The 23,667-nt window shown below is 38.7% G+C and overlaps 1 protein-coding gene across 4 annotated transcripts in view; it reads right to left on the bottom strand.

Moving 5' to 3' along the window:
• The window catches only part of PIGN (phosphatidylinositol glycan anchor biosynthesis class N), a 397,785-nt gene that overhangs the window by 113,354 nt on the left and 260,764 nt on the right, over positions 1-23,667 (bottom strand). For all 4 annotated transcript variants that reach the window (XM_033935002.1, XM_033935003.1, XM_033935005.1 and 1 more), the window contains one exon: positions 14,061-14,169. In XM_033935002.1, the coding sequence (XP_033790893.1) occupies positions 14,061-14,169 (109 nt within the window). The remainder of the gene's footprint in view (positions 1-14,060; positions 14,170-23,667) is intronic.

The following is a 23,667-nucleotide window of genomic DNA, read 5'->3' as shown; positions in this document are numbered from 1 at the left end:
TAACACCTGTATTTTATGTGTTACCAAAGATACATAAGAATTTGATTAATCCTCCAGGGAGACCGATAATGTCTTCACGAGGCTCTCTGTTGGAGCCCATTTCAAAATTTATTGATACATTTTTGAAAGATGAGGTTCCCAAAATTAAATCTTTCATTCAAGATGCGAGTATGGTGATGAAAAAATTGGAGGAGGTACCATTGGAAGCATTTCCTTTTTTGATAGTAACTTTTGATATTAAGTCCTTATACACATCAATACCTCAGGATGAAGCTTTGAATATCATTAAGAATACGTTTGAAAATAGGATAAGACCTCACTTAATCCCTTCTGAATTTCTTGTACATTTATCAAGAATAGCAATGAAAGAAAATTATTTCATGTACAGGAGAGAAATATATAAGCAAAGAATGGGAGTAGCTATGGGAGCGGTCTTTGCTCCCTCAGTGGCAAATCTTTATATGGCAGATTTCGAATCCACTTGGATCGATCATTCGCCATTTTCATCTAAAATTTATTGTTGGCTAAGGTACATAGATGACGTTTTGATGTTGTGGACAGGAGAGGAAAAAGAATTATTGTCATTTCTTTCCTGGCTTAATAGTTGTGATTCCAACATTGTGTTTACAATGCAATATTCAAAACACAATATAAATTATCTAGATGTGATGATTATACAAAAAGAAATGCATTTTGAATTTGACGTTTACACAAAAGAAACTGACAGGAACACTTTCTTGTCATACCACAGCTGTCACCCCGTAAGTTTGAAGCAGAATTTACCTTTCTCACAATTCTTACGTTTAAAAAGAAATTGCTCCTCTAAAAAAAGATTTACATCACAATCCAAAGTGCTCATAAAAAAACTTGAAAATCGTGGATATCCAAGCAAAATCTTGAAGAGAACATTTAAGAGGGCAAAATATTACAACAGAGATTGGTTAATTCACAAGAACATTAAAAAAGAACATCCAAATGAAGAAGAAATAATGACTTGTGTAATGAAATTCTCAGCGTATGGCAGCAACATCGCAAAAATTTTGAAGAATAATTGGAGAATTATGCGAACTAACACTACGTTCAAAGAAACAGAATTACGCATAGCATTCACACGAGATAGAAATTTAAAAGAAATACTCTCTCCAGCAGATTTCAAAATCAAATTGAGAGATGATAATTTGTTACCAAAAGGTTTTTATAGATGTGGTAAATGCAGTGTGTGTGAAAACATGATCCAACTAAAAGAGTTCACTAGCCAGAAAGATGGAAAGATCTATTCTATTAATCATTTTCTCACTTGTACCACGGATCACATAATATATGTGATAATATGTCCATGTAAAAAGTGGTATGTTGGTAAATCAATCAGATCATTAAGAACACGGATCATTGAACATAAGTCCAATATCAAATGCATGAGAATAACTGCACCACTTGTAGAACATTGTAAACAATCACAACATAGTTTCAAAGAATTGAAATGCTTTGCAATAGATCGGGTGACATCAAATCCACGAGGAGGCGACAGACAAAGAACTTTACTACAAAAGGAATCCCGTTGGATTTTCAATCTAGGCACATTAAAACCTACCGGTCTAAATGCGAATATGGACTGGAGTGTTTTTTTCTAAGCTGAAGTTTGTTCTAAGCTGATGTTCCATAAGCAGTTTCCAACTTTAAAATGATGATTGTCCCTTTAAGACACATAGGGGTAGTTCAATTGATACATCTATATAGCGCATGCGTTGGCGTTTAACTTCTGCTAACGCCATTTTGAAAAAGCCGCTACAAGCAATTACAGTGAGTACACGCTTTCCTAAATAAGTTTGTTATAAAATGTTTTCCAAATGAGTGAAATATTATTTTCTGTGTTAACAGCAATTTGAGACCCCTGAAGAAGCCGTTATTTGGGCGAAACGGGTCCCGTTGGGCACAGAGCGCATACTACAAGGCATAACAAAGCCACCGCAAAAGATAAGTGCTTTATCTAAAAAATTCAGAGTTGAACATTTAGCACTTGCTTTAACTTTTTGCATACTACGGTATGGTGGAGCTCAATGATTGATACCCATGCCTACAGAACCGTTTGAATAATCTGTAATGATTAACGGAGTAGGTATCTGAGAGCTCCACAAAATATTATGAAACATTTGATGAACCAATCTAGATCTGTTGTCATATTTCTGGTAACAACATCACTTTGACTCTATGCAAAAGAGAACAGTGTCTTCTGCCGCACACTACTAAAGTTCCGAATGAACTAAGTCAGGCATGTCATAATTGGTCACATTGTCGGCTGGCTTTTCAGTGATTCTGTACATAGAGAGGGATAGTCACTACTACGGAGGTTCTTATGATTAAATCCTGAGTGCCGAGAAAGTGGAAGCGCCGGGCCTGGAGAAGAAGACATTGAGAGCCAGCGAATGCTAACCCAGATCACGCCTCTGTAGCGCCACAGCGAGCGCCAGAGCCGTGGATGACTGGCAGTAGTAAAGTGCTTGTGCCTTAGATTTAATGAAGCATTTGTCTCCCCAACAACTATATTGACTATTTATGATTTGCCAGAGATTAAAATTGGAATAATGGGAAGGAAAAGATTACCTATAATGTAACATAGTTCGTGGACAAAGCTATGACATCTGCCTATTTACGGAAACTGAGAGCTGTGACCAGGAATATTTTAGATCAGTACTGAGTCCTATACTTTGAAAGGAGTTTCTTTTGTATACCCTTGGGATTTGGTCCGGGGCTTTGCGTGGAATATATTACTCTAGAAAACTGGAGATGTTTCAGAGAAAATTAAAGACCGCATGGTTTGTGGAGATTCAGGAAATATCAAGCTAATGTCCATAATAGTGACGTTGGTTATTGACTAACAAGACTGAGTCAAGTACCAGGTACTTTGGAGGCAGCCTTACTGGATAAATGACCAAAATTAGAAGACTTATAATGGATATGGAAAATAAGATCCGAAGCATAATCAATGAGAACAAACATTCTTAAATAACAATACGTTTTACATCATTTTCCTTTTTGTTTTTAAATGTTCTGAATGGTATATTAAATAATATAGTATGAATTAATAAATTTTAAGTATGTAAGACAATAACATCAATTAATATACTGTAAGAAAGAAAATAAATGACTTATGTATTGGTATATACAATTCATCTTTATTGAGTTTACCTATAAAAAAATATATTCCATTCGTAATAATTAGTTGAAGGAAAGTGATTTGCATTGTTTAAGATTCCTCAATCCTTAGTAAGATTATCTGAATAAATTAACATTTCTTAATTATTTCTTTTTGTGAGAAGAATCTGAATTTTTTAATTGATAGCAAACGTAAAATAACATTCAATGAAACATAAAATAGTAAAATGTAATGATTAATGAAGTGGGATGCATAATAAATGTTTATGATATTGGAAAAAAACAGTTAATTTAGTTAACTGACTACTATTATAGTTTTGCAATATGAATAAATAACTACTAATTATAAATTGAACATATATATGAAATTATTTACATTAAAATACTATAGTCTTGGAACCAATTAATTATTATTTAATAGCTTTATTCTCTGAAATCCTGTAATATTATATAATTTAGTTTGAAGATAAGTATAAGAGTATTGCTTCTTAAAATTAATATGGGAAATTGAATATCTTAGATCTTCATTCAAAGATAGGTATTGAGGTTTTTGTTTTAATAAGACATGATATTAGGTCATGTAATATGGAGTATTTCTATCTTGAATTCTAATTTCTTATTATAAGTTATTTGAAAACTGTTGAATTAATGACTTAATATTTAAAGATAAAAATTTAATTATTCTTTAAAAGGATGATTTCATTTTCTATTTTGTCCTGTCCAGATATAAGAATGTAATAGAATAAGATACTTTTTAATTTAACATATTTTAATAATACTATTAAGTTATTTTAATCAATATAAATATATGTTTGATACATGATGAAAATGATATATGGTAAATGATGAAAATCTACAATCTTCCAATATGATTATTAATAAGTGCCTGGGGGAGTTTTTAGTTGCTAGTTCTGATAAGCGTTTTCAAGTATTCGTATTATTTAATGGGTTGGGGGAGGGTTGCAGGAGGGATGTATGGTGGGGGGGGGGGGTCCTGGATGTGCATAGGTTATTATATAAATTATCATATGAATAAAGAACTACTAATTATAAATTTAACATGTGTATGAAATTATATACAGTCAAACCTCGGTTTGCGAGTGTTTTGCAAGACGAGCAAAACATTCTCGCAAATCTTGTCGGCGAGAGGGAGAACTAGATGGCCTTGAGCATGCGCAGATGCATGCTCAAGGCCCAGCAGAGGCAGGAACTTCAAGCGGCACCGGCACGTCCTGTGGGCTGCGTGCCGGTGCCAGACGGGGGGGGGGGGGGGGGGTAAGATTGAAATTGTTTGGGCAGGGGGGAATGATGTCGGTTCTCCAGGGGTGGGGGGTAAGAGCAGCACTGCTGGCCTCGGGGAGGATATACGAGTATTTTGGTTTACGAGCATGCTTCTGGAACGAATTATGCACGTAAACCAAGGTTCCACTGTACATTAATGTCAATGGCCTTAATCACCCCATAAAAAGAAAAAAACACTTAATTTTGTCAAAAACCAAAATGCAGATATTTATTATATTCAAGAGATCCATTGATCCAATATAGAATCTAAAAAGTTAGAAGGAGGTTGGGTAAAAGAATGTTTTTATGCTCCTGCGGTAGGAAAGAAGGCCGGGGTGGGGGGGGGGCATATTAGTAAATAAAAAAATGTAATGCATCATTTAACTTGATTTCAGCTGATCCTATGGGTAGATGGGCACATGTGAAAATAAGTATATACTCTGACGCTTTTTAATATTTATGGTCCTAATTTGAATCAAATTTAATTTTTCAAAACACTCCAACATATTCTTCTACCTCTGGCTACGACTAATTTAGTAGTGGCGGGGGATTTTAATGCTATTATGGACCCTTTACTGGATAGAAAAACCTAGTAGAATGATAAAATCGTTAGGATTGGATAATTTGATTCAAGTTTGTGGACTAAAAGACATCTGGAGAATGTTACACTTTTAATGCTCGGGAATTTTCTTTCTGTTCACATGTTCATAAATCATTTTCTAGGACTGATTATATTTTTGTTTCAGATAAGCTTGTACAACAGGTCAGAACAGCTACCACAGATCCAATTATTCTATCAGATCATAGTGGAGTATGGATAGAATTTGGAGGATCAAAATGGAAAGAGACCTATTTGGAGATTCAATAATACACTGCTAGATGACACAAAAATTATTGAAGAATTTAATATAAAGATGGAGGAATATTTCCAATTAAACTCTTCAGAAGAGATCTCATTGGAAACTTTATGGGATGCTTTTAAAGCTACCATGTTGTGAGCTTGCCGGTGCCGGGTTTTGTAACAGACCACCAGTCAATGCTCACCAACGCCGAACTCGCCGTGCCTTCAAAGGATGTTGAAGGTCCTGCTGGCTCTCATCATCATAATAACAAGCAAAATAAATGTCAGGAACAATAAAGATTCAGAGTAACTTGTGTCTGACTTTATTCCTAAAGTAGCAATTGCTACAGTCTTAGTCTTTGAATTAAATCAATACAAAGAAAAAATCCAGGCTTGCAAAAACATAGCCTATACACCTTCTGGCAGGTAAGTTTAAACAAAAAGATACTGTTGTAGCCTTGCCCTCACAGTCACCCAGTTCACAAAGGGCGCAGAGTAATATGGCTACTGTAACACCCAGTATTTCTGCTGGTTGTTCCCAAATGTCTTGCACACTCAAATGAATGTAATGCCTAAGCCTGGCTTAACAGGCCTCCCCAGCCAACCTAACAAACAGTTGGTGGGGGAGGGGAGTAGCTGAATCCACTTTAGCTTAAAAGCTTGCCAACAAAATTGGCCCCACAATCCCTCCCTGAGGATATTCTGTGGATTCTCCCCACTACTTCCTTGTCCATACATTCATACCCCCAAAATTAGGGGAAGAAAAAACAAAAGGAGAAAATGTACACAAAAAAACTCCACACTTTTTCCTCTGTCACCAGCCTAAGGTACAGCTGCAGCAGTTAGCTCAGCACTGCTCAGGCTATCAGCACTTGACTGGTGCTAACAAACAAACTCAGAGCCATCAAGATTCCAAAAGCACACAATCAAAAAGGTGATTTAACTTAGCTCTGGTCCATCTGAGTTTCCTCTGGTTCTTGAATAGTATCCATAAATTCCATGGCTTCCTGGCAAGCTGGCTGGTTCACCCCAGGGACAGTGGAAACCTCTGCCATTTCAACATCCTCATTCATAGGAAAGTCAGGAGCCCAATCCCTGGAGACTGCTTCCTGGGCTGACCCAGGGAAGACTGATTTGTTCTTCCTCAGCACAGCCTCTAATGCTCTGAGATGGCCACGCCCTGACCTGAAAGGGGGAGGGTTAACCTGCTGTTTCTGCTGGCCTCTCAGTTTAGCCTTAATTGGCCCCAGCAGAGGCTCCTTAGATGTTCTCTGACACTGCCTCCTGGGCTGTCCTTCTGAAAAAGTCTCCTCCCTCTGCAACAGGCTGTTCTCCCACTCCTCTTCTACTCCCTGGGTTTCTGTAGACTGCTGTTTCAAAGGACACAGAGACCCTGTTTGTCTATCAGAACTTAGCCTGCTGCAGTGATCAGTCCTTTTCAAGAAAAGGGAAGGATTTGGAGGAGATTTGACTGTAACAAGCCTAGCCTTAAGACTAGGGTTGTTACAATGTGAGTGAATATAATTTCATATTCGGCTCACGTTAATACTCAATCAAAAAAAGATTTCATTGATCTAGAGGAAAAGATTAAAGAATTAGAAGCAAAATTAGCGGTAAAATGGGAACATGATACATTCCAGTCCCTATTAAAAGCTAAATATAATGAGATCTCTTCTAAATGGGCTAGGAAGGAATTATTTACTCAAAAGGCTTTGTATTATGGAAACTCGAATAAAGCAGGAAGATTACTAGCTAATTATTTAAAAGCAAAAAAAAAAAGGAAAGTAAAAATTGTGGCTATTACAGATGAAAATGGGGTTACTCATTCTCAAATTGATGATATATTAAAACAGTTTCTGAACTATTATAAAACTTTGTACTCTTCTGAGCTTTATTCATATAAAGAACTTAATGGTTTAGAATTTTTAAATTTAATTGAGGGTCCTAAAATTCCCGAGCATATAAAAAGATCTCTTGATGCACCTATCACGTTGAAGGAGATTCAAGCAGCATTGAAGTCCCTTAGAGTTGGATCCGCTCCAGGAGGGGATGGATACACTGTGGAGTTTTATAAATCATTTCAAAATACATTAATGCCTCATTTATTAAAATTATATCAAGTTCAACTGAATAAAGGCTGTATTTCAGGTACTATGGCAGAATCTTTGACTATAGTTTTGCCGAAGCCAAATAAAGATCCTTTATTGGTTTCAAACTACAGGTCAATATCTTTGAAAAATGTTGATGGAAAACTGTTGGCTAAGTTATTGGCCATATGCTTGGCTAAGGCTCTCCCTTATATTATAGGTATGCACCAAACCAGATTTGTTGCTCATAGACATTCCTCACATAACACTAGATTGGCTCTCCATATGTTGACATTAACAAAATCCACGGAGGATCCAGCATTCTCTGTATCTTTGGATGTGGAGAAGGCATTTGATCGAGTAGAATGGACTTTTATGTACCAAGCAATGAATTGGTTTGGAGTGGGTTCTGGATTTATACAAATGATCAAAGCTTTGTATAACTCTCCTTTGGCCAGACTGTATATAAATAATTCTTTTTCAGATGGTTTTCATCTGGAGAGAGGAGTCAGGCAGGGGTGTCCTTTATCTCCTCTGTTATTTGATATTATATTGGAACCTTTATTATTGGCAATTCAACAAGCAGAGGAGATTCGGGGTATTTCTTATGCTGGTCGGGAATACAAAGTATCTGCATATGCAGATGATATTTTGCTTCATTTGAGGAATCCTGAATCTACTATTCCACATTTATTGGACCTGATCGAAAGATTTGGAAAGTTTTCAGGATATAAAATAAATTGGAATAAATCATAAATCCTTCCACTTAATATATACTCTCAAAAGGGATTGTTTGATCAGTTCCCTTTTCTCTGGAAAGAAGAGGGTATAAAATATTTAGGAATATGGATTTACAAGTCACTAGAAGAAACAATAAAAATAAATGAAAAAAAATTATTATTAAAAGTTACAGAAATGTGTGAGCAATGGAATCCGTTACATTTATCTTGGTGGGGGAAAATTCAAACAATGAAAATGATGATTTTTGCCGGTGGTGTGTTATCAAATGGGAATGTTACTAATTTATTTTCACAGTTCTTTTTACAAAAAGTTGAATAGTATACTTATCAAATTTATTTGGATGGGCAAAACTTCTAGAATAGCTTTAGAATCTTTACAAAAATCAATTGAGGAGGGAGGGGTAAATTTTCAAAATTTCTATAGTTATCATCAGGCCTATATTTTGCATCAGGGTATGTACTGGATCCTGCCTGACCTCATGGAACATTATCCAGAGTGGTTAATTTTGGAATGGAAAATTATGTCCCCATTATGTTTGTCTCCTATATTGGACATTAAACTACCCAGTTATGCTAAAGATAATAACATTATCTTAGATACTTGGAAGACCCTGAGATGTATTAATAAATTAACTGAAATTCCTATAGAACAATCTTTATGTCAATCACTATGGCTGAACTCTAAGATACAAATAGGCGGATCAAAAATTGCATGGAAAGATTGGATGCAAGCAGGCATAAGAACATTAGAGGATGTTATTTCAAATGGAAAACTGCTTGATTTTTCACGGTTGCAACAATATTTTGGTATCTCAAGATTTCAATTTTATAAATGGTTGCAACTGAAGCAGGCTATTCAGAAAGGGTTCCCTGAATGGCGTAATTTAAAAATTTTTTATAGCCTGCAATTCTTCTGTTTCCAGGCAGATATGCTAGGGCATCAAGCCGCCAAGTGATATAAATTAATATCTGAACTTATGAATAAGAAACCCAAAAACGCTCTTAGAGATATTTGGAGCATTGAGATTAAGCAGTATATTTCTGCATCTCGATGGCCATGTATTTGGTCTTGGAGGATGAGATGTACAGCGTCAGCATCTATGAAACAAACTTGGTTCTTTTTATTACATCGTTCTTTTTGGACCCCAATTAGGTTAAATAAGTTAGATAATTCTAGATCTAATAGATGCTGTCACCTAGACATAGGAATATTAGACCATCTACTGTTTTATTGCCCTGGCATTTTTATTTTTGTGGAAATCAATTTGGGGACATATCAATAATATTTTAAATTCTGAGATTCCTTTAACTTATGAAATAATAATTTGTGGTACCATTTTGCATATCAAAGATCCCCTAGATAAACATAAAAGACGTCTCTTTTTAATTATGACAAGTACAGCTATACAAATGATTACACGAAACTGGAAAAACTGGGATCGTCTCAACTTTACATTCTGGTGGGCAAGTTTATGTCTAATATATAAATATTAGAAAATGAACGCTGTTATATCAGGAAATAGTGAAAATTTTAAATTAATTTGGGGCCCACTGACGTCCTTTGTAGAATCCCTATATGGTTTTTATTAGATAATATGCACATCCAGGGAAGGGGGATAGGTGGGAGGTAAACAAGGTTGGAAAAATTGGGATGGGGTGGGTATTACTATGAATAAATCTTAAACAATTTAAGTGATGTCTCTATTGTAAAATTATTAATTTATCCTGTATTTCACTTATTGTATGTATTAAAAAAATTAATAAAGAATTAATAATAAAAAATATATATAAGTACTCTTAACTGAAAAGAAAAATTAGAAGAAAAAAAAACACATGAGCAGGAAGGCAAATGGCAAAAATTGAACAACATTCAGAGAAACGACTTCTTAGCTCCATAAAAAACTAAGAACTGAGGTACAGCAACCCAACGTCGGATGGAAAGACACTCACAAATGTGCAGTGCGGGCAGTTCGCAAACTTTCTTGAGTTCTTAAAGTGGCAATAAAGGATGGCTGCCATGGCAGCATTTTGGCCCAAAATATAGCCTGGGAGAGCTAAATAAAAGCACAAAACATGTGGGAGAGGATTTTTTGGAAGTGGGGAAACCTAAATCTGAGCTCCTATAACCCCCAAGTAGCAATTAAAGATCCCCCCGATGTCTCCCATAGACTACTGTATTTTCTCGCATATAACGTGCGCGTTATACGTGGTTTTTACGTACCGCGCATACCCTCGCACGTTATACGCGTGAGCGCGTTGTACAAAATTTTTTTTACATAATTCCCCCCCGACGTCCGATTCACACCCCGCAGGACCGCTCGCACCCCCACCCCGAAGGACCGCTTGCACGCACCTCCACCCCGAAGGACCGCTCGCACGCACTCCCACCCGCACCCGCACCCCCACAGCCTCCCAACCCCCCCCCATCATGTAGAAGCTCCTACCAGTGTCCTGCTGCTTCCTCTTGGCGGTCCCGACACCCGACACGATCGGGGCAAGAGGGAGCTCAAGCCCTCTTGCCCCAGACAACCGCGGCACCCCCGACACGATCGGGGCAAGAGGGAGCCCAAGCCCTCTTGCCCCGCCGACTCCCCAACTCACCGACAATATCGGGCCAGGAGGGAGCCCAAGTCCTCCTGGCCCTGACGACCCCCCCCCCCCCCCGCTTGTTGTTCGGGCCAGGAGGGAGCCCAAACCCTCCTGGCCACGGCGACCCCCTACCCCCACCTCGCACTACATTACGGGCAGGAGGGATCCCAGGCCCTCCTGCCCTCGACGCAAACCCCCCTCCCCCCAATGACCGACCCCCACGAAAACCCCACCCCCCTTCCCCGTACCTTTGTGTAGTTGGCCGGATAGATGGGAGTCAAACTCGCCTGTCCGGCAGGCAGCCAACGACGGAATGAGGCCGGATTGGCCCATCCGTCCCAAAGCTCCGCCTACTGGTGGGGCCTAAGGCACCTGGGCCAATCAGAATAGGCCCGGGAGCCTTAGGTCCCACCTGGGGGCGGGGCCTGAGGCATATGGGCCCAACCCGACCATGTGCCCAAGGCCCCGCCCCCAGGAGGGACCTAAGGCTCCCGGACCTATTCTGATTGGCCCAGGCGCCTTAGGCCCCACCAGTAGGCGGAGCTTTGTGACGGATGGGCCAATCCGACCTCATTCCATCGTTGGCTGCCTGCCGGACAGGCGGGTTTGGCTCCCGTCTGTCCGGCCAACTACACAAAGGTACGGGGAAGGGGGGTGGGGGTGTCGTGGGGGTCGGCCAGGGGGGTCGCGGGTCGGCTGGGGGGGGCGGTCGGAGGTTCTTGGGGAGGCGGGTTTGCGTCGTTGGGAGGGGGGTTTGCATTGAGGGCAGGAGGGCCTGGGATCCCTCCTGCCCGTAATGTAGTGCGGGGTGGGGGTAGGGGGTCACGTGGCCAGGAGGGTTTGGGCTCCCTCCTGGCCCGAACAACTAGCGGGGGGGGGGGGGGTCGCCAGGGCCAGGAGGACTTGGGCTCCCTCCTGGCCCGATATTGTCGGGGAGTTGGGGAGTCGGCGGGGCAAGAGGGCTTGGGCTCCCTTTTGCCCGATCGTGTCGGGGAGTCGGGGGGGGCAAGAAGGCTTGAGCTCCCTCTTGCCCCGATCGTGTCGGGGGTGCCGCGGTTGGCTGGGGCAAGAGGGCTTGAGCTCCCTCTTGCTCCGATCGTGTCGGGGAGTCGGGGGGGGCAAGAGGGCTTGAGCTCCCTCTTGCCCCGATCGTGTCGGGGGTGCCGTGGTTGGCTGTGGCAAGAGGGCTTGAGCTCCCTCTTACCCCGATCGTGTCGGGTGCCGCGGTTGGCTGGGGCAAGAGGGCTTGAGCTCCCTTTTGCCCCGATCGTGTTGGGGAGTCGGGACCGCCAAGAGGAAGCAGCAGGACACCGGTAGGAGCTTCTACATGATGGGGGGGGGTCGAGAGCCTGTGGGGGTGCGAGCGGTCCTTCAGGGTGGGGGTGCGGGTGGGAGTGCGTGCGAGCGGTCCTTCGGGGTGCGGGTGCGTGCGAGCGGTCCTTCGCGGTGGGGGTGCGAGCGGTCCTGCAGGGGGGGGGGTGAATCGGACATCGGGGGGGGGGGCATCAGGCTTTCAGGGTGGGGACAGGACTTCAAGGGGGAGAGGAGAGTCGGGGTGGGCGAAAGGAGAGTCGGGGTGGCCAGAGGAGAGTCGGGGCGGGCAAAAGGAGAGTCGGGCGGCGACGGGAGAGTCCGGCAGCATGCGCGGTATACGGGGTGCGCGGTATATAAAAATTTCTGTACATAGATTTGTGTTTTTCGCGCGCTATACCCGTGTGCACGTTTTACACGGGTGCACGTTATCTTCGTGAAAATACGGTACAATATTATATTTATTTATATCTATTTAGGCAGTATTCACTACGCTGCTGGTGCTGTCCTTGCTTCAGATCAAACTGAAGTTGGAAATTGGTGAAGACTTACTGCCTCAGACAAGCATTACAAAATTCTTCAGATGGTTGTTTCTTTGGGATATCGGTCAGACTGTGTTACATTCTGAAGACTCAGACCCTCATAGCTCTTTGTGTTTCTTTGGAGTGTGTGGGGTGGGGAGAAGGGAAGCAGCCAGCAACTGATAAAATCCTAGGGACCAACACAGACACCAAACAGCTTCCCCTCAAACTCTGGTAACAACCAAGAGCGAGCTCTGCTACAAGGGGAATGGTTTCCAAGCCACAAAAGTGTTAGTGCAGGCTGGCTAGGTTAGTGCCCTGAACCAGGGCGACTCTCCCAGCTGCAGACCTCTTACACGAGTGTCTGTCTTCACCCAGACAGAGCTGTCCCAGTATTGAAGATATGTGGACACCATGGGCATGCCCAGCTGTTATTAATAATTAAAACTGGAAAATAAAAGCATGCAAGATGATATGAGATTAACTTTGAAATTATTTGGGGTAAATGAGACAGGTGAATTGTGGAACTGTCTGTAAAAGGTTATTTTAAATTGGCTATGATAGAATCAAAATGAATAAAAATAATAAAGTTTTGTAATATCCCAGAGTTGGGGAGGGAAAAAACATGCTGATATGCACAAAGTTAAAACAAAGGAAAAGCTTAAGTTAAGAACTGTCAGGAAGATCCCATTGTAGGGTAACAAAAAAACAGGATGCAGGCCTTTACAGGGAGGCCTTAAAAAGGAAGTCTGGCCCTCATAGATTAAAACACACATACTAATTAGTAAAGGTCATACAGAAGTCATAAGGATAGGAAAAGTGAAACACTGCCACCTGCTGGGTTTAAAAATTGGGCTTAGCATTGGCAAATTTAGGATTTAAATGTAAAGTGACATGATGTATTCTTGAAAAAGTCATGTGATCAACTGTGCCATTGCATTCTAAATTATGGTAATTATTGCAATGATGTCAGATTAGGTATAAAAAGTCTCTGGTTTTAACCCTCCTTTGGAGAGCAGAAAATTTGATGACGTGTATCGCTCTTCCCAGACATGAAAGACACTAATAAACATGAATTTTATTATTACACTGTTTTCATGTCTGTTGATTTGAATTCATAGAACAGATTCCCTTTCCCAGTCATATTGGGAGAGGAAGCCCATTCTGGTAATTCTTTTTGGCCCCGCTGTTCAAGTCTCCCAGCCTGGCTTGAACACCAGGCAACCCGGGAACCTCTGTAGCACCAAAAAGCCTTTGAAAGTGGACAAACAATTCAAAAATAATAAACCGAACAGAGCAGATAAGAAAGACACCTTCAATTTGCATGTAGAAGGAGAAACTGGGGAGCACAGAGCAGTGGTAGAGGAGGCCAAACCAAAAAAAGTAGATGATGCTTTCTACACAATTGGTTATTTTGCACTAGAATTTGCATTACAGTGGTCTAAGTAAATAGGTTCTTATATTGGAAAAAGATTCTTAAATCATGTTTTGTAAGACAGTTTTATTAATTTCTCATAAGACATATCTTTTTGCATACCTAATGTTGTCCAGCTAACAATTTGATTTATTAATGGCAATCCCATTTTCTGGCCTAGACTGGCATGGGTACTGTGTACAATGTATATAGACAATGTTAGGTTCAACATCTGAAAGAAAAAGAAAAGCTTGTAGTATGGTTGCTGTAAATAAATAAGAATTAATAAGAGAAATCAAAATATGGAGCCTGTTACAACAGTATTATTAAAATTTGAAGTAAAAACATATCTAAAATTATATTTGCAAGACAGGTAACCAACTTTAGTTCAACAGTTCAGGAAGCTTTTAGTTCAACAGTTCAGGAAGCTCATACCCTCCAAAGTAGAGAAATACTAGTACATCCAAGCTGCAACTACCAATAGATGTCTAAAAGCAGTTTCATGCTACCAGATAGCTGTGGTTAAGCTTACAAGGCTTTTTGTTTTGTTTTCGTTATTACTCACTTTCTTTTGGAGAATATACCGGTAAACTTTTTTTTTTTTAAATTCTTTATTCATTTTAAATCATACAAGTGTACAGAAATACATCCATTATAATTTCAATATAACACTTGAAAATCTTTACCATGTCATCTAGAACAAAAATATATATCCCTTCCTTCCCTTCTTAAAATGATTTAAACAAAAGCTCAACATAAAATATACTATTAATAATTTAAAAATATAGTGCAAACTACTATTACCACCCCCCACCCCCCATTGTGTAAATATAATCTCCCATAGAAAGTGATGTCTACTCATTACAATATTTTTCCAATGGCCCCCAGATCTTTATAAAATTATTATAGGTCCCTTTCTGCGTAGCAATTGCTCTTTCTATCGTATAAATATGGCATAACGAGTTCCACCAAAATGTATAATTAAGATTAGAATAGTTTTTCCAATTATTGGTAATATGCTGAATGGCGACCCCTGTCATGATTAACAACAATTTGTTATTATACGACGAAATTTGACTTTTTTCCTCATAGATATACCAAATGGAACGGTGTCATAAGATAACGCAACATGGTTTTCTAGAAGACAGTTAACTTGAATCCAAATTGAGTTCCAAAATAACATAATATAAGAACAATAAAAAATTAAATGATCCAATGTCCCTACTTCAAGATTACAGTGCCAGCATCTATTAGATTTAGAGCAATCTAACTTTTGTAAATGAACTGGAGTCCAAAACGCTCTATGCAATAAAAAGAACCAAGTTTGCCTCATAGATGCAGACACTGTACATCTCATTCTCTAAGACCAAATTCGTGGCCATTGAGATGCAGAAATTTGCTGCTTAATCTCAATGCTCCAAATGTCTCTTAGACCATTTTTAGGCTTTTTATTTATATATCCAGATACTAAATTATACCACAATGCGGCTTGATGACCCAGGAAGTCTGCCTGAAAACATAGGAACTCCAGACTAAATTGATTATTAAGATTTTTCCATTCAGGAAACCCACCCTGAATAGCCTCCTTCAGGTGCAACAATTTAAAACTTTGTAATTTATTGAGACCAAATCTATGTTGTAGCTGTGAAAAATCAAGCAGTTTACCATCTGAAATAACATCATTTAGAGTTCGTATGCCTGCAATAATCCAGTCCTTCCATAGAATTTTATTTCCGCCAACCAACCAAGACCTCAACCACAACCTTTAACTTCAGAAAAGGGAATTATGACAGCATGAGAACCATGGTTAAAAAACGGCTCAAGAAAAGGACAGCCGAAATCCAAACAGTCGATCAAGCATGGTCCCTACTAAAAAATAGCATCACCGAAGCGCAGAATCTCTACATTCCGCAGATATCCAAAGGAAGAAAAAACAAAAACAACGGAGAACCAGCTTGGCTTTCTACAGAGGTGAAGGATGCAGTGAGGGAAAAGAGGAACTCGTTCAAAAAATGGAAACGTGAAAAAACAACAGATGCCTGGAACTGTCACAAGGTTGACCAGAAAAAGTGTCACAAGGCAGTAAGAGACGCCAAAAAGGTCTACGAGGAAAAAATAGCACGAGAAGCCAAAAACTTCAAGCACATTTTTAGATATATAAAAGGGAAAAAACCAGCAAGAGAGGCAGTAGGCCCTCTCGACGAGCAAGGAAGAAAAGGGTGCATCAAGGAAGACAAACAGATTGCAGATAGGCTAAATTCATTCTTTACCTCGGTCTTTACCAATGAGGACACTGCAACAATGCCCAAAACAGAAAAGGTATTCGAGGGAGAAATAGAGGAATGCCTCACCACAGTGAACGTGGATTTGGACCAAATATACTACCAAATTGACAAGCTAAAAAGTGACAAATCTCCTGGGCCAGATGGAATTCACCCGAGAGTGCTAAAGGAGCTTAAGGTCGAAATTGGAGAACTATTGCAAACCCTAGCTAACATGTCAATTAGAACCGTGAAAATACCAGATGATTGGAAGATAGCGAATGTCATCCCAATCTTCAAAAAAGGATCGAGGGGAGAACCGGGCAACTATAGACCTGTGAGTCTTACGTCGGTTCCTGGGAAGATGGTTGAAGCACTAATTAAGGACAGCATAGTAAAGCACCTGGAAAATAACGACCTGATGAGAGCCAGTCAACACGGATTCAGGAAGGGGAAGTCATGTTTGACGAATCTACTTCAATTTTTTGAGAAGGTGAACAAACAAATCGATAGCGGAGACCCGGTGGATATAATATACTTGGACTTCCAGAAAGCGTTTCACAAGGTTCTGCACGCAAGGCTTCTAGGAAACTATAAAGCCATGGAATAGAAGGGGACATACTAAGATGGATAGGCAAATGGCTGGAGAACAGATTGCAGAGGGTTAGCGTAAATGGGAAGTTCTCGGACTGGGAGATGATGACAAGCGGTGTGCCCCAGGGCTCGGTTCTTGGGCCCATCTTATTCAACATCTTCATAAATGACCTGGAAGAGGGAACAACAAGCAATATTATCAAGTTTGCAGATGACACAAAACTAGGTCGGGCAGTTGGGACACAAAAGGACAGCGAAGAATTGCAGAAGGATTTGAACCAGTTGGAAAAATGGGCGGAAATCTGGCAGATGAAGTTTAATATAGAAAAATGCAAAGTGATGCAACTGGGCAGGAAAAACAAGGAGCATGAATATAAAATGTTAGATATAACTTTGGGCAAGAGCGAACAAGAAAGAGACTTGGGGGTACTGATAGACAGGACCCTGAAGCCGTTGGCTCAATGCGCAGCGGCAGCAAAGAAAGCAAACAGGATGTTGGGCATGATAAAGAAGGGGATCACGAGCAGATCGGCGGATGTCATAATGCCGCTTTACAGTGCGATGGTCAGACCACACTTGGAATACTGTATCCAACACTGGTCTCCCTATCTAAAGAAGGATATAACCCTGCTGGAGAGGGTGCAGAGGAGGGCCACGAAACTAGTAAAAGGTATGGAGAATCTGAGCTTCAATGAACGACTCGAAAAACTGGGTTTGTTCACCCTCGAAAAGAGAAGACTGCGAGGGGATATGATAGAGACTTTTAAAATACTAACAGGATTCGACAAAATAGAGCAAGAAACATTGTTATTCACATTGTCAAATGTGACACGGACAAGAGGTCATGGACTGAAACTGAGGGGCATCAGGCCCAGGACAAATGTCAGGAAGTTCTGTTTCACACAGCGTGTGGTGGATGCTTGGAATGCTCTCCCGGGAGGAGGTTGTGATGGAGACCACCATTCTGGGATTCAAACGTAAATTGGATGCACACCTTCTTGCAAATCACATTGAAGGATACGGGTTAACAAGGTCTTCATCAGGGAACACCTAGCTTAGCCTTTGCGTGTGCGGGTCGCCGGTCTAGATGGACCTAGGGTCTGATCCGGTGAAGGCATTTCTTATGTTCTTAATTTGCACCTTGGAGTTTATCCATAAAGATTGATTTGTTGATTTATTAATTGGAATAGGTGTTAAATTATTAATGTATCTCAATGTTTTCCATGTATCAGTTAAAATTCTGTTATCTTTATATCTTCTAGGTATTTTAATACTAGGAATATGAGCTAAATGTAAAGGAAACAAAAGACGCCATTCTAAATATAACCAATCAGGTGCATTATCAATAAGTTCTGGGAGGATCCAATACATACCCTGACGCATAATATAGGCTTGATGATACCTATAAAAATTTGGAAAATTTACCCCACCCTCCACAATTGGCTTTTGAAGAGATACTAAAGTAATTCTGGGATGTTTACCAAGCCAAAGAAACTTTGTAAGGATACCATTAAGCTTTTTGTAGGACCCATGAAAAAAAAACCTGGTATCATACTCATTTGAAAACAAATTACAGGCAATATCATCATTTTAATTGTTTGAACTCTCCCCCACCAAGAAAGATGTAAAGGATTCCATTGTTCACATAACTCTAACTCTTTTTAATAAAAGTGTTTCATTCTCTTTTACTGTGTCATCAAGAGTATTTTTTATCATGATACCTAAATATTTTAAGCCTTTCTCCTTCCATACAAATGGAAAATAATCAAATAATCCTTTAGAACAATGCACATTTAAAGGAAGAAGTTCTGACTTACTCCAATTGATTTTATATCCTGAAAATTTTCCAAAAGTGTCAATCAGTTCCAATAGACATGGAATGGTAGTTTCTGGATTCCTCAAATAAAGCAGAATATCATCTGCATATGCTGAAACTTTATATTCCCAATCTGAATAAGGAATACCCACTATCCCCTTTGCTTGTTGAATAGCTAATAATAAGGGTTCTAATACAACATCAAACAACAAAGGAGATAAAGGACAGCCTTGTCTAACTCCCCTCTGCAAATTAAACCGCTCAGATAAATTAGTATTAATATTCAATCTTGCAGAAGGGGAGCTATACAATGTTTTAATCATTTGTATGAATCCAGATCCTATACCAAACCATTCCAAAGCCTGATACATAAATTTCCATTCAACCCTATCAAAAGCTTTTTCTGCATCCAAAGATACAGAAAAAGCCAGATCTTTACATTACATACATTACATTAGTGATTTCTATTCCGCCTGTGCCTTGCAGTTCTAAGCGGATTACAAATTAGAAGATATCTGGACATTTCCGAGAGAATTACATAACAAAGATTCAAGTATGTTACAGGATACGGTAGAGAATAACAATACATTCGGTTCTAAGCGGATTACAAATTAGAAGATATCTGGACTTTTCCGAGAGAATTACATGACAAAGATTCAAGTAATTACAGAATACAGTGGAGAATAACAATACATTCGGGTAACAGAAGATAATTACATAACATTGAAGGAAGAAGTTTACTGGATACAGATGGTGGTTGCTTATTTAGGTATCTGAATATATATTGGAGGTATGGTTTGAGGAGTTGACTAATGTGGTATTCACGAGGGAGTATGCATGTGCGACTAGGGTGGAGGTTAGTATGTAGGGAAGTGTTTTTTAAATAGAAATGTTTTGATTTCTTTTCGAAACACTTTAATGTCTGCTGTTTTGATCATCAGTTTGGTGATGGTAGGGTCAATTTTCGCTGCCTGTGTCGCTAGAAGGTTGTCGTATAGTTTCTTACGTCGGGTACCATTGTGAGGGGGGAAGGTGAATAGGTTCTGAGTTCTCCTTGTTCTGAGTGAGAGGTAACGGTATAGGCGGTTGTTTAGGTAACTAGGGGCAATACCATGGGTTACTTTAAATAGTAGACAGTAGAATTTGAATTGAGTTCATCCTTTTATCGGTAGCCAGTGAAAATCTACATAGGTGGCGGTGATGTGCATATCAATAATATGAGGGAGAGCCTTGGCCAATTGTAAAGCCAATATCTTAACCAATATTTTTTCATCCACATTTATTAAAGAGATAGGCCTGTAATTTGAAACCAAAGTAGAATCTCTATTTGGCTTTGGCAACACAATAGTTAATGATTCAGCCATAGTACCTTTAATACAACCTTTAGTAAGTTGTGACTGATATAAATTTAACAAATGAGGTAAAAATAGAATTTGAAATGATTTATAAAATTCAATTGTGAAACCATCCCCACCTGGAGCGGATCCAACTCTAAGAGACTTCAATGCTGTTTCTAATTCTTTTAGAAATATGGGCTCATCTAAACTCCTTTTTATATGATCAGGAACCTTTGGTCCAGTAATTAAATTTAAAAATTCAATTCCATCTTTTTCCCTGTCATCATAAGGCTCAGAAGAATATAGGTCTTTATAATATTATAAAAATTGACTTAAAATATCTCCAATTTGATTATGCATAATTCCTTTATCATCTTTAATTGCACCAATATTATTCTTTTTTTTCTTTGCTTTAAGGTAATTTACCAATAATCTTCCCGCCTTATTTGAATTTCCATTATACATAGCTTGTTTGGAGAACAAATCTTTCCTAATTAATTTTGAAGATAACTCATTATATTTTCCTTTTGCCTTCAAAAGAGCCTGCAAAGTATCATGTTCCCATTTAATAATCAATTTAGATTCTAATAATTTAATTTCCTTTTCCAATTCAACATATTGCATTTTAAATTGTTTTCTAATATAAGCAGAATAGGAAATTATAAAACCTCTCATGGTAGCCTTAAAAGCATCCCATACATTTTCATTGGAAACATCTTCAGTTACATTAAGATGAAAAAATTCACTAATTTGTATTTTAAAATCTTCAAGAAATTTTGCATCCACAAGCAGTGTATTATCAAATCTCCAAATAGGTCTAGTATACTCTTGTTGATCTAGTTGTAACTCAATCCATACACCTGCAGGATCAGATATAATAATTGGATCTATGACAGCCATAATCACTTGTTGAACTATTTGAGTGGAGACAAATATATAATCAATTCTTGAAAAAGTTTTATGAACCGGTGAACAAACTGAAAATTCACGATCATTAAAATGAAGAATACGCCAAATATCTTTCAAATCACATGAATGAACTAAATTATCTAACCCTAAAGATTTTATATTTTTACATGGTTTTTTATCTATTAAAGGATCCATAACAGCATTGAAATCCCCCGCCACCACTAATTTAGAAGCAGCCAGTGGGAGTATCAACCTCTGCAAAGATTTAAAAAATTCCTGTTGATTTGAATTAGGGGCATAGATATTTAACAGTCAGGGTATTATTTCCCTTACTCATATCAACATGCAGCCATCTGCCTAAAGGATCTGAGTTTACTAATTTAAAACTGGCATTACATTTTTTACTAATAAGAATAGCAACCCCAGCTTTTTTCCCTACTGCAGGGGCAAAAAAAAACACTTCTTCACCCAACCCCCTTCCAATTTCTTTGATTCCACCATATTCAGGTGGGTCTCTTGAATAAATTATACATCAGCATTCTGCTTTTTCATATAGGCTAATATTTTTTTCCTATTGATCTGATGATTTAGACCATTTACATTAAGTGAAAAGACTTTAAAAGCCATCATGGTAAAATAAAAATAATAATATTATTGGAAATCAAAAAATTGAAAAAATGTTGAATCATATAAGCAGACACCACTTTCTTAAACTGAAACACTTGAGCTTGAACACAAACCTATATTAACCCTCCAAATCCCCCCCTTTCCCCCACCCTTCCCCCCCAAAAGAACACTAAATGTGTAAACTTGAAAACACACATAGATAATCAGGTAAAGAGAATTCCCCCCTTAGAACCAATCAAAAACAAATGATCTATAACCATAAGTTACATAAGAATATATAAACAAATAATCCCTTTCCCCATATCCCTAATAACCAACCCAAACCCATTAAAATAAAATTCTGCAAATAAAAATCAAAGACAAAGAATTATATTGAGAACCTCAACAAGTATTATTATAGTAAAGTATCTCATATAGAAAATCTTTTGTCATACCTATAATCCTGAATGAATAAAATAAAGAAATATTTTAGACAAATCAAATTAAAAATATATATATATATCAAAAAAGACCTGTAACATAGAAGCAAAGTATTATAAAAGTAATACCAATATGAGAATACTCATCACAACTACATTAGCTTCAAACACTATCGTCATGGAAATAATTCCATAACTCCATAAAAGGACAACATTTCAAATATGAAACCGTTTTTTTCCTAAGCCAGTAAACTATAATAAAAAACTGTAATACCAACTCCAATTAGATAATACAGAGGTATGCATATTTTTAAGAAATTCAATTTTAAAACATAACTCCTGATAAAAGAAATATTAAAGTAAATGACTTCATGAAATCATAGGTTCCTCTTGCTTCTGCAAAAAATCCTGTAACTCTTCTGGTTCCTTGAAATTCATTGTTTTGTTTTTGTAAGTCACTCTCATCAACGCCAGATAAATCAGTCCATATTTTGCTCCCATACTTCTTAGTTTTGGTCTCATGTCCAGAAATTTTTTCCTCTTAACTGCAGTGGCAGGAGCAAAATCCGGCACAAAGTGTATACGAGAGTCCTGAAACTTTAAATTCTTATTTTCTTTAGCCAGTCGAACAATATCCAATACTTGCTGATGTCTTAAGAGCTTGAATATTATTGGACAAGGTCCCCTTTGAGTATCACTCCTCCTGGATGATATCCTATGAGCTCTTTCGATTTCTATAGGATATTTCATGTTGAGAGGGAGGATTTTAGGGAGGAGGTTCTCCAAAAAGAAAGTGATATTATTTTTTTCTACCCCTTCCGGAAGCCCTATTAATCTTAAATTGCTTCTCCTCTCCCTATTACTACAATCCTCCAGCGTTTGCGTAAGTACTTCAATCTTTTTCTGTACCGGCTTCAGTTTAAACAAATCTGTTTCAACTGTCAGCATTCTATCGTTAAGATTTACAATCTTATTCTCAACTAATTCCAATTTCCTGTTGAGAATAACTACTTTTTCCTTGACCTCTTTGATGTCTTTAGAGTTTTCCAAAACAATTTCTTTAATTGCTTTGAGCTCCCGGAAGATTTCAATATTATCTACAGTTTCTTTCACTTGATTCTTCGAAGGGGTCTGAGGCTCGGGTTTCGCACGTTTGGCACTAACCGTAGCAACAAAAACTGAATCAGCCTTACTACTCTTGCCAGACGCCATAGGTTAACACAACCTTTCTGTATCAGACAGAAAAATCAATATTTTGTAACCTATAAAATCTATCAAAAGATCTATCGGGATGGAGCTCACCGTTTACCCGACCGCTGTCATGCGCTTCCAAGCCACGCCCCCTATAATATTTATTAAGTGTTAAATTCAAATTGCTGGACTATGCCTATAGCCCAACATTGGTCTCCCCTAATTCTGACTTAGTTGGGTGAGATAGAATTAATAAAAATGATTATACTTCCTGGGGTGAATTATATATTTAGCATGTTCCCATGTTTCTACCTCAATAGCCTTTATGCTAAACTGGGCAAGATCTTCATCAGGTTCCTATGAAAAGGAAAATGCCTACAGATTGTGTTATGTACACTAAACGTGGCAAAAGAATCTGGAGAACCTAGATTTTCCAATTTCTACATATCATCTGGCTTTCCTTCTACTATATGGGACAAGGCGGCTGATGCCCACCCATTCCACCCAAAGTGTACCTCTAATAAATAAATTGAGTGCCCTCAGACTGGGTCAAGAACTGGTTGAGTGGAAGGCGAC

The sequence above is a fragment of the Geotrypetes seraphini genome, chromosome 2 (assembly GCF_902459505.1).
Source record: "Geotrypetes seraphini chromosome 2, aGeoSer1.1, whole genome shotgun sequence".
In the NCBI taxonomy this organism is placed as follows: Eukaryota; Metazoa; Chordata; class Amphibia; order Gymnophiona; family Dermophiidae; genus Geotrypetes; species Geotrypetes seraphini.
The sequence above is the reverse complement of the archived record's forward strand: the minus strand, read 5'-3'. Positions and strand labels throughout refer to the sequence as shown.